Source organism: Quercus robur, chromosome 3 (genome assembly GCF_932294415.1).
Source record: "Quercus robur chromosome 3, dhQueRobu3.1, whole genome shotgun sequence".
Taxonomy (NCBI): domain Eukaryota; kingdom Viridiplantae; phylum Streptophyta; class Magnoliopsida; order Fagales; family Fagaceae; genus Quercus; species Quercus robur.
Genome location: NC_065536.1, coordinates 33,872,075 through 33,882,965, shown reverse-complemented (window position 1 = coordinate 33,882,965; position 10,891 = coordinate 33,872,075). Strand labels below are relative to the sequence as shown.

The 10,891-nt window shown below is 34.7% G+C and overlaps 1 protein-coding gene across 3 annotated transcripts; it reads left to right on the top strand.

The window, feature by feature from the left end:
• Positions 1-224: 224 nt before the first annotated feature.
• LOC126717866 (putative pentatricopeptide repeat-containing protein At2g02150) lies at positions 225-8,569 on the top strand. 3 transcript variants are annotated; one of them, XM_050419801.1, is made up of 4 exons: positions 225-2,957; positions 3,213-3,356; positions 6,928-7,166; positions 8,187-8,569. In XM_050419801.1, exon 1 carries the CDS (start codon positions 441-443, stop codon positions 2,727-2,729), a length of 2,289 nt encoding a protein of 762 aa, XP_050275758.1. In that variant the 5' UTR covers positions 225-440; the 3' UTR covers positions 2,730-2,957; positions 3,213-3,356; positions 6,928-7,166; positions 8,187-8,569. The 3 variants fall into 3 exon arrangements, with proteins under 3 accessions (XP_050275758.1, XP_050275756.1, XP_050275757.1); XM_050419799.1 differs by having other exon boundaries at positions 6,903-7,166; XM_050419800.1 differs by having other exon boundaries at positions 6,903-7,171.
• Positions 8,570-10,891: the final 2,322 nt, after the last annotated feature.

Sequence of the window (10,891 nt, the reverse complement as noted above, 5' to 3'; positions counted from 1 at the left end):
ATTTTCTTTTAAAGAAAATATGTTTTCAGTTTTTATGTGTATGTATTAAACATTTTTTTTTTTTTTCAAACCCCGAATCCTAACATAAACTAAACAGAACCAATTGGCTCAATCGGGCTCGGAGTTATGGCCCATTTTCAAGTTTTCCTCATAACCGAAACAAATGCAAGTCAGTGGGAGTACTTAAAAACTTTGAGGTTTGATGGACTGTAATGTGATGCAAATGCTTGCTTAATTTTGAATCTGATAGCTCAAAAACCCAAACTAAAAACCTCAACGCACTTTTGCTAAAAAAAAAAACCTCAACGCACCATACTTTAGTTGCTCATAAACCCTAACCTAAACCACCACCATTTCCATTTTTCCTTCAACCCAAAACCCAAAAAGAAAACAAAAAGCTATGAACACCCATTGTTCTGGTACATCCAAAACCCAAAACAATGAATCTCATTGAAGGTGTTATTGGTTTTCTCCTATCAAAGATGCTACTCTTTCTGCGCACTCTCTTCCACGTTGGTCGCAGAGCCTCTCACCGAGTAAGCCCTTTCACTGTTTCATCATCTCATGGTTCTCTGACTGTTTGCCCTTGGATTTGGTTCACCACTTTTCTTTGCATAATCAGATACCCTTTTGCCTCAAAATCAAACCCCAGCTATTTTTTTGATGATATAAATAAAGAATTAGTTCGTACTATTATTCAACAAGAGCAGTGGGATGATAATAATAGGATTCTTAATTTGTTTGATTCAGCTTTGGCGCCCATTTGGGTGTCAAAGGTTTTGGTGGAATTGAAGTGGGATCCTAAGTTAGCTTATAGGTTCTTCAGATGGGCTGGAACCCGAATTGGGTTTCGCCACACCACAGAGTCGTATTGTGTCTTGATTCATATATTGTTTTATAAAAGAATGTACTCTGATGCACATGAGATTATGAGAGAGTTGGTTTTGTTGAGGTGGGTTTTGCCCGGTTGTGATGTTTTTGATGTGTTGTGGTCGACAAGGAATGTTTGTGTTCCGGGGTTCGGAGTGTTTGATGCTTTGTTTAGTGTTTTAGTTGAGGTGGGAATGCTTGAGGAAGCGAGTGAGTGTTTTTTAAGGATGAGGAACTACAGGGTTTTGCCGAAAACACGGTCTTGTAATGCACTTTTGCACGGGCTTTCAAAGTCCGGGAAGGGGGAATTGTCAAGGAAGTTTTTTAAGGAAATGATTGGGGCTGGGATTAAGCCTTCAGTTTTCACATATAATATAATGATAGATTATATGGGCAAAGAAGGAGATTTGGGGGCAGCTAGAAGCTTGTTTCAACAAATGAAACAGATGGGCCTTGTGCCGGATAGTGTCACATATAATTCTCTTATTGATGGGCATGGAAAGGTTGGGTTGTTAGATGAATCGGTTTGTATATTTGAAGAAATGAAGGATGTGGGTTGTGAACCTGATGTAATAACATATAATGCTCTAATTAATAGTTTTTGTAAATTTGATAGAATGCCTCAGGCTTTTGAGTTTCTTCATGAGATGAAGATCAATGGATTGAAACCGAATGTTGTAACCTATAGCACATTAATAGATGCTTTCTGTAAGGAAGGGATGATGCAAGAGGCAATTAAATTTTTTGTGGACATGAGACGAGTTGGTCTTTTACCCAATGAATTTACTTACACTTCTCTGATTGATGCAAATTGTAAATTACATAATCTAAATGATGCATTGAAGCTGGCTAATGAGATGTTGCAGGCTGGAGTTATCTTGAACATTATCACCTACACTGCTTTACTGGATGGACTTTGTGAAGATGGGAGGATAAAGGAAGCAGAAGAAGTTTTTAGGGCAATGCTGAAGGCTGGAGTAATTCCTAACCAGAAAACTTATACTGCCCTTTTTCATGGGTATGTTAAGGCTCAGAAAATGGAGAGTGCCATGCATATTTTGAAAGAAATGAAGGAGAAAAGCATCAAGCCCGATATCCTGCTGTATGGGACAATTATTTGGTGTCTGTGCAGCCAAAATAAGCTTGAAGAATGTGAGCTTGTGATAGGTGAAATGAAGGGCTTTGGTCTAAGTACAAATAATTTTATATGCACAACACTTATGGATGCTTATTTCAAGGCAGGAAAAACCACAGAGGCACTCAATCTGCTACAAGAAATGCAAGACTTAAATATTGAGATCAATGTTGTTACTTATTGTGCACTAATTGATGGTTTGTGCAAAAAGGGTATGGTTGAAGAGGCACTTAAGTATTTTGGCAACATGACTGACATTGGTATTCAGCCTAATGTTGCAGTTTATACAGCTCTAATTGATGGTCTTTGTAAAAATAATAGCATCCAAGCAGCCAAGAAGCTGTTTGATGACATGTCGGACAAGGGTATGATTCCTGATAAAAATGTTTACACCGCTTTAATTGATGGGAACTTAAAGCATGGCAATGTCCAGGAAGCTTTGAGTTTGCGAGACAGAATGATTGATTTGGGTCTGGAGTTTGATCTGCCTGCCTATACTTCCTTGATTTGGGGATTATCCCAATGTGGTCAGGTGCAACAAGCAAGAAAGTTTCTTGATGAGATGATAGGGAAGGGTATCATTCCTGATGAGATTCTGTGTATATGTCTATTGCGGAAGTATTATGAGCTAGGGAATATGGATGAAGCTATTGATTTGCAAAATGAAATGGTTAATAGGGGTCTACTTACTGGCAGTGGTGATCTTGAGGTTCCTAATTTATGAACTTGAGAGGACTCAAGAATACAAAGTTCCTCACTGGTTTCTGACTAGATGGCATGAGGTTGCAAAATTGTGGGTTCTTGATGAAATAGACTGTTCCTGATACTTATTGTTTATCATATTTAAAGTTCTTTCTGGTCTTGCCATGCAAATTCTGCCACAGAATGGGTTTTGGTTTAAAGTTCTCAAGTGACCATCATCAGAGAAATCAACCTTTAATTTTCTGTCAAGGTGAGTGATTAGCTTGTTCCCATCATTACGGGGTAAAAAAAACAAGGAAAAAAGAAAAGAAAGAAAGGAGTAATTAGAAGCATATGATACAACTATAAATTATAGTCAGCATTAGTTTATAAATACAGATTAACCAAATTTAGTAGCCATAAATCCTTCCTGCATTTTTTTAAACCTTAAAAGAGAATATCTCCTGGACTTACTACTTATAAAAAATAAAATTTCCTGGACTTACTTTCATAGAATATGTGGCAGTGGGTGGTTCCTGTGCCGGAAGGATGTTATGTCTGGGCTCAACTAAGTAATTTGTGTGGAATCAATCAAGTGAAAGCATTTGTATGTATCCAAGAAACAAGTTCAGTTGAATTGGACGTTGCTTTGATTGCTAGGAGAAGCAAGGTACATCACTGCTCTACTGAAATCCTACTACATTTTATGTTATTCACTCTGTTGTTTATCTACAATGATCAACGAGCAATTTTATCATATATGCTGTAGCATCTACCTCAAGAAGCTATTCTGTATAGAAAATAAATTAGATCAAATTTCTATCTCATTTGCCTTTATCCATATCATGATTTTGTTCCGATCATTTATTTGAAATGTGTTGTAGCCTGAAGGATGGCTTTTTTGGCTGCTTAAGGTCATCTTGACAGCTCTTGTTAAAATTATTGACATTTATTCCTTTTTTTTTTTTTTTTTTTAATATCATCTTAAAAAGTGCTATTCAGGGCATTGCCTTTTTTTTGTTGGGTGAAGTGGGTGGGGGGAAGGGATAATCTGGGCATTACCCATCTTCCAGTATACTTTTTGTTCTTAATAAACATGCAGATGTAAAAAATTTATGTACTGTTGGTTAGCATGGTAAAAGTACTAGTTTTGCTTTTAAAAGCAAGAGCAAAAATTTTAAGGGGAGAAAGGCAAGGTTTGGGATCCAACAAAAACCACAACAATGCAGTATGAAAATAAGGACAGGCAACCTAAGAGTTGGCATCTTGGCTTGTTTGGAGGTAGCATCAAGCAAGAGATGAAAATCTTTAGCAGTTAGCATGTACGGTTGGTTGGGATTGGAAATATACAATTGGAAAAGTTACAGGAGAAATTTATTCAATTGATTGAACTATTAACTGTCACCATAGGAGTACAATATTATACTTATCTAGACTACTAAACTTAATTCTAGTTGATTTGGGAAACCCTAATTCCAATTGACTTGGAAAATCTCAATTATTGAATTACAAAAATAACCTTGACTCTAGGAAATTAATAAAACACTAATAATCTGCTAAAGTTCCAAGACCCAAAATAAAATACAATTGACCAATGCAAAAACGAATTGATTTTAACTAAATTAAAATAAATATTTTTTGTGCCTCCAGCATCATACTTCCTTAACTAGAGAAAGCTTGACCTCAAGTTTTGAAGTGTTGAAGGATAAGAATTTAAAATTCTTCTAGAATTACCTTTGGTAGCATTTAGAACAAAGAAGCATTGTATTCCACCTCATCAATAAATTCATCGGGAATTAGAAAATTAATTCGCAGAATCAGCATTGCAAATGTTACAAGTCTGTTAGCCAATACTTTTGCTAGTATTTTATACAAGCCACCCAATAAACTAATGGTCCTGAAATCTTTCAAGCTTCGTGCCCCAACCTCTTGCGGTATCAAGGAAATAAATGAAGCATTTATAGACTTCCTAAAACTACAATAAGAAAATACCCTCTCTGAAAAATGCCAAAACATCTTCCTCCACAATATCCCAGCACTGTTGGAAAAAAGCCATAGTAAACTCATCAGGCCTTGGTGCCTTGTCACCTCCAAAAAATCCTCTCTATCAAACTCCCTTTCCAACCACCCTCTATCAGTTTCATCAATAGAAGGAAAATGCAAACCATCCAAATGTGGCATCCATTCAGCATTTTTATACAATGATTCATAAAACCGTACTATAGCAGCCCGGATATCTTCCTCCTTCGTCACATTCACTCCATCCACCTCTAACTCACCAATTATATTGTTCTCCTATGAGAGTTTTCTATCCCATCAAAAAATCTATTGTTATTGTCCCCTTCTTGCAACTAACACAGGATTTCTGATGCCAAGAGACTTCCATTTGTGCAGCATGACCCAACACAGCTTTTAACTTTTCGCTTTGTATACTCTCTTTAGCTGATATCCATCTACTCCTTCCTATTTAACCTTGTAATTTTGTCCAAGAGGTTCCTCTTTCTTATCCCCGCATCTCTAAATTCCATTTTGTTCCACTCCTTCAAATCCTCCTTAAGACCTTTTAACTTACTTGCATTGATAAAGCTAGGTCTTCCTTCAAATATATATCCTTCCTGCCAAACTGTCACTCTCTCCTTGAACCCATCCTGCTTAAGTCACATATTCTCAAATTTGAAGGGAACCCTTTCCATCTTGATAATTCAACTATCTCTAACCATTTTTGGAAATATTCCTCCCATTTCATTTTTACTGAGAATCTATCTAATCTAGAAATAGACTGTGGAGCATGGGCATTTGACCAAGTGAACTAACCTCCTTCCAATGGCAAATCCACTAAATTCAAATCCCTAATGAAATCTGAAAACTTGATTATTGCATGAGATATCTAATCACAATGTAACCTCTCACTTGGGAATCGCACCACATTAAAATCTTATGCCACACACCACGCCTTATTCCAGCTCTCAAACACCCCCGTTAGTTCTGTTTACAACCCATTCCTCAACTTATTTTCATTTAGGCCATAAACTCCCAAAAAAATCCACTGAAATCCATCCTTTACATTCTTGAACAAACAGGAAACTGAGTAGTGAGTAAACCCCTACCTGAACATATACCTTCTCTACCAATCTTTTATCCCAAAGTATCACCACAACTTCTGCTGTTCTTACCACATCTAACGTCACCCAATCTACAAGCGGTCTCCTTAAACTCCTAACCAACCATATCCATTACAATTGACTTCTAATAATAAATAGAACTAAATTAAAATAAATATTTTTTTTGCACTTACCACATCAGTTTGGTTAAGCAAATAAAGAAACTTTTTAAGAATAAAAAGAAAATAAAAAATCTTTGCTCATTTTTTTAAAGGGAAAAATGTGCTTGATATTTTTGTTTGTTAAAGCATGCTTATAGTGCAAAGCACCAAGGGTTAATTGCTTTTTAGACCTAAAGCAAAGTGTATTTTTGGCGCACTTTTTTAGTTGGTGTAAACGTAAACATGCTTTTTTGCACCTTTTTTTTTTTTTTGGAAAAGATAATTGACTTATTTCTCTTTATACTATTGATGTGATCCCTTTATTAGTTATACAAATCCCAATTTTATGGTGATACGCTATATATTAGTCTACCCCTCATAAATTCTAGAAGAGAGGGGTGGGTGGAATCAAAGGGACCACATGGTGCAATTTTATGAAAGATACAGATGATAGAAATGATTGGTTTATTTGAATACTAGAAGAAGAAGAACCCAATGAATGTGCTGAAGATGTTCTTGTGTTTGATGATGATTACTTGATATGGGGTAATGTTATTAGAACTGCTGGAGTTGAAGAAGATATATTCAACATGTGGTCAAGAGGGGGCTCACTAGAGGGGCATATAAATGAAGTAGATGATGTGAGTTACAAATTTTGTGATGACAATGATGATGGTTTTATGCTTAGTGAAGATGATTGCATTGCTTACGTTAAGCATAGAAGTCACTCTTAACATTCTAATGTATTTTTTGGTCTTTGCCTTTTGGGTATATTTCGATTCTGCCAGGTATTTCATTTTGATCATAAATATCATGATGCACAAGAGAATTTATAAAATGCTTTGTCTAAATTTTATATGATTACTTGATAACTTGATTGTCATATTCTCTGTTAACATTTGGTTTCTAATTTACCTCATTATTTTTTAAAATTGTGCACTTCACTTAAATCAGGGGCATGCTTGCGCTTTGCACCTAGGTTCCAAGAGGCATTTGCATTCACGTGTGCCTTATTATTCACTCAAACAAAGACTTTGAGGCTCTAGGGAAGATCAATGCCACATTTATTCCTGTATCTTGGGTTCTTCTAGCATGCTGTGTGTTAAGTCTGGCAATATCTCTGGCAGTAATGTGACAATTTTTCTAATAGAAAATCTGGAAAGCTGCAACTGAAGGCTGGTCCCTAACTCCCTTGCTCATGCACACAAGCACAAACAGGTGAGGTAGTTGATATACCCATTTGGGTATTTCCTTGGTTTACTCACAAAGTAATGAGATGATTCTTGGCCCTGTTTGCAGTGTTTGTTTTCTTTTTTGTTATCTTTTACTCTGACTTTGGTATTGGACCTGCATAATATGCCATTGTAGGTGCTTTTCCTTAAAAATCCAAATGTTGGCATTATTGTTTTTATTCTTTGCTCTTTTCATCCTTCTTTGGGTTAAAGAGTTAGGGTTTTATCTGAAGGATTTCCACCTGTGATTTATCCATATAAATATTTTCATGTATGTGTGTGGGTGTGTACTTTTATTTTGGCTTTTATGGGGTTTCCTAAAGGGTATTACTAGAAACTTGTATTTACCACAAATACCTTTGAAGAGTTTTCATAAGTAACCTTGCTTTTGCATTATTATTTATTTATTCAGGTAAACAAAAAATAAAACTATAATTTATGTATTGTTACTAAAGAAAAGGTAACTTATGCTAAACCTATGTCGAAGTTTGGAGGAATGTCGCAAACCTCCTCCTTATTTCAGAAATGCCACTTAGCCTCCTGAGGTTATTAATTTTATTTTATTTTTCTTGATTTCCTTATCATATAACCAGTCAGGTTAGTAAATACTATATGAGGTTATTTTGGATTATTTTATTTTATTTTTTATATTGATAATTCAATTGTTACAAGAAGTGGGGGAGGGGGGTAATGCCACTGAGCTACAAAACCTGAGGTTTTTTTTTATTTTGTTTTTGGGGGTGATGGAGTATCGTTTATGAAATAAGAGGTTTTTGACATTTTCAAAACCTCTTCTTTTTTTTCCTTTCCTTTTGGGAGTGGGGAATTGGGGGGGATCATTGTTTATGAAAATAGGATGTTTTTGCATTATATTTAATGAGATTTTTGCATTAGCTGTTTGATTTAATGTTAGAAAATGCTTTTGTTATATTTGCTTAGGCTTTTGTTCCATACTTTGGTAAAGTGCAAATCAACATCATAATGCTTTAATGTTGTCATACTGCAGGACATTTGTGCTGTGTTTGAGCACCTGATTTGTTTCATATATGAGCAATGCTGATGGCCTTGATCTTGCTGTCCGCTTGCATGACCAATAAGGTTCAAGCATCTACAGAAAAAGCAAGTTATTTAGTTGGTGAAACTTTGCCACTTTGGCAACAATGAGCTCTAACACAACAAATCAGCACTCTAACAAGTTATAAACAAAAGATATGTGCATCAAGCTGTAATGGTTGGCCTTTTTGTCCAATACTTAAAATAAAGAAATGATTGGATGAAGCTCATAAGTCATATGTATAAGCGCCAAGCTCACCTCAAAAACGATTTTGTTTATGTTACATGATGCTGGAATTTTAATTGGATTATGCCTTTATTTAATATATTTTTAAACTGTATGCCAATCTTACAAATCGTGACCCACTGTTAAGGCTGGGTTTGGATTCAGCTTTTTGCATTTGCGTTTACTCTTTTTTTTTTTTTTTTTTTTTTTTTTTTTTTTTTTTTTCCTGCTGCTGCGCACTCATTTAGGGAACAACGGCTACTGTTCACATGAACAGTAGCCGGCAATTGTTGACTTTTCAGTTTTTTATTAGTTCTGTGGGTCCCGTGAACAGTGTACGGGACCCACAAATCTCACTTTTGAGTAACTTTTTCATTAAAATTGGGTCTTACAATACTATTCACACATTTAAAAATTATTTTGCTACAGTGTTTTCAGTTTTCAGTTTCAGCAAAATAAGTTCTATCCAAACAGACCCTAAAAAGTATTTTGGTATTTTTTTGTAGTTACTAGAAAAAAGATGTTGATTTTGTAATGTCAAATGCAGTTTCGTTTTGGCGCTAGTCATGGAAAAATGATCTCATTGTGAAGAACGCATGTTCCCTTGTGCATAAAATTATTAGTTCTAGACATTTTTTTGCTGTGAATCGTAAGTTATTACATATCTTCTTCTTTATTATTGTACTCTAGAAATGGGGAGATACGGTTGGAGGGTGAGAGAAGGAGTGATGGCATGCCAAATTGCCAATTCCTTGGGTAAAGATGAAGAGTGGGAGTTTTGTGTATTTAGGATTGAATTCCTTTTGCATGGATGTTGCTAGTTAGTTGTTTAGTTAGTTATTAGATCTCTAAATCTTGTTTAAACCAGGTGTATTTCTATTTCACCTTCAAAACTAATTCCTAGACACAGCTTCACTGCATTGTTAATAATCCCATATTATACTGACTACAAAGATGCAGTGGGGTTTTAGTTTTACAGGGGCCATTCTTTGTAGTTTCTGTGGTCCTACAACAGAACAGAGTGCAGAACCCATTTGTACTATTTGAACTTGTCTTCGTGTGTCTGGCCTAGGATATCCTATAATCTCCCTTTCTTTTTTCCCTCTTCGTTTTCAACAAATATACTATGTCATTATCATTTTGTATTGGAGTTCTTGGTCAATTAGAATATGTACACAATTGAAATCTGATTACAAATGTACGCAATTTCAAGTCTAATGAAATTTTGATGTTTGTAATTCATTAAAAATTTTATGTTAGTTTCTAAATGAGCTGAGACAATTTCTCAGTCTATAAGTTTTATCCTATGAATAATAAAATTATTTTACTTGTATATATGTTTGATCCAGCTAATCTGGGCTTTGGTTTCTAGCTGAACTGTTGAGCTCATACGTTCTTCTTTATTTTAGATTTTGAAGAGTAGCAGGTTTGGGCAATAATTGTGATGGTGCACATGAGAAAAGTATTAGGATTTGACAATAGCGTTTAGCGATTGTTGAAGATTTGAAATTTGTGATTTTTTTTCCTTGTTTGTTATAATTTTCTATTAAAAAAAAAAAATTATCTGTTAATCTATTAGAGACTAGCCAATGTTGAATTATGAGTATTTGTTTCTTAGAGAATATTGAATTTTAGTGGGCTCTAACACGCTTGTGAAGTGAAGTTTCAAGGGGAAAATAGCTAGATAGCATTAATTTTTAAACTATGTAGCCAAAAAACACTATTTTCAAACTACCTAGTAAAATACCATTTTTTGGAACTCGACATTCCTACTATCGAGTTATGAGCAAAATTTTCAAAAAAAATTTAAATGACAAAATACACAGAACTCGACATTAGTAATGTTGAGTTCTAAAACAATGGTATTTTGTTACATAATTTGAAAAGGGAGCAGCTTGGCTTTATAGTTTAAAAATTAAGGCTATTTTGTTATTTTTGCCTAAATTTTAAGGGTGTATGATTGTTGCCACGTGCTTAAGGCGTGACAATCAAAAGAATACACCATTAGATTTCTATTGTCTAATTGTATTTAGGGGTGTGCATGGGTCAGGTTGAGGGTTTTTTTTTTTTTTTTTTTTTAATTCAACCCACCAAACTCAATCCTTCATAGGAGTCCAACCCAATCCACATGGATTAGGTTGGACATTAAAAAAGAAGAAGAAGATGATTATTGGAACAATAAACTTATAAGATTACCAACACAAATAGCAATAGATTTACTAATCAAACTTGAATATAGCGTCAAATCAAACTTGAATATAGCACCAAATGAACACAAACTATTTAATTAGTACATCAAACCAACACGAATAAAAGCAGATTTATAGATTATAAATTTGTTGGTAGTTCATCAAACCAAAAGAGTAAATAATAAAATCATAAGATATATATTTTAAATATAAATTAAATATAGGCGGGTTGGGTTAGGTTGA

Bases quoted from the DNA above. Each gene is read 5' to 3' on its own strand.
- LOC126717866 (XM_050419801.1), top strand. From the start codon at position 441: ATGAATCTCATTGAAGGTGTTATTGGTTTTCTCCTATCAAAGATGCTA.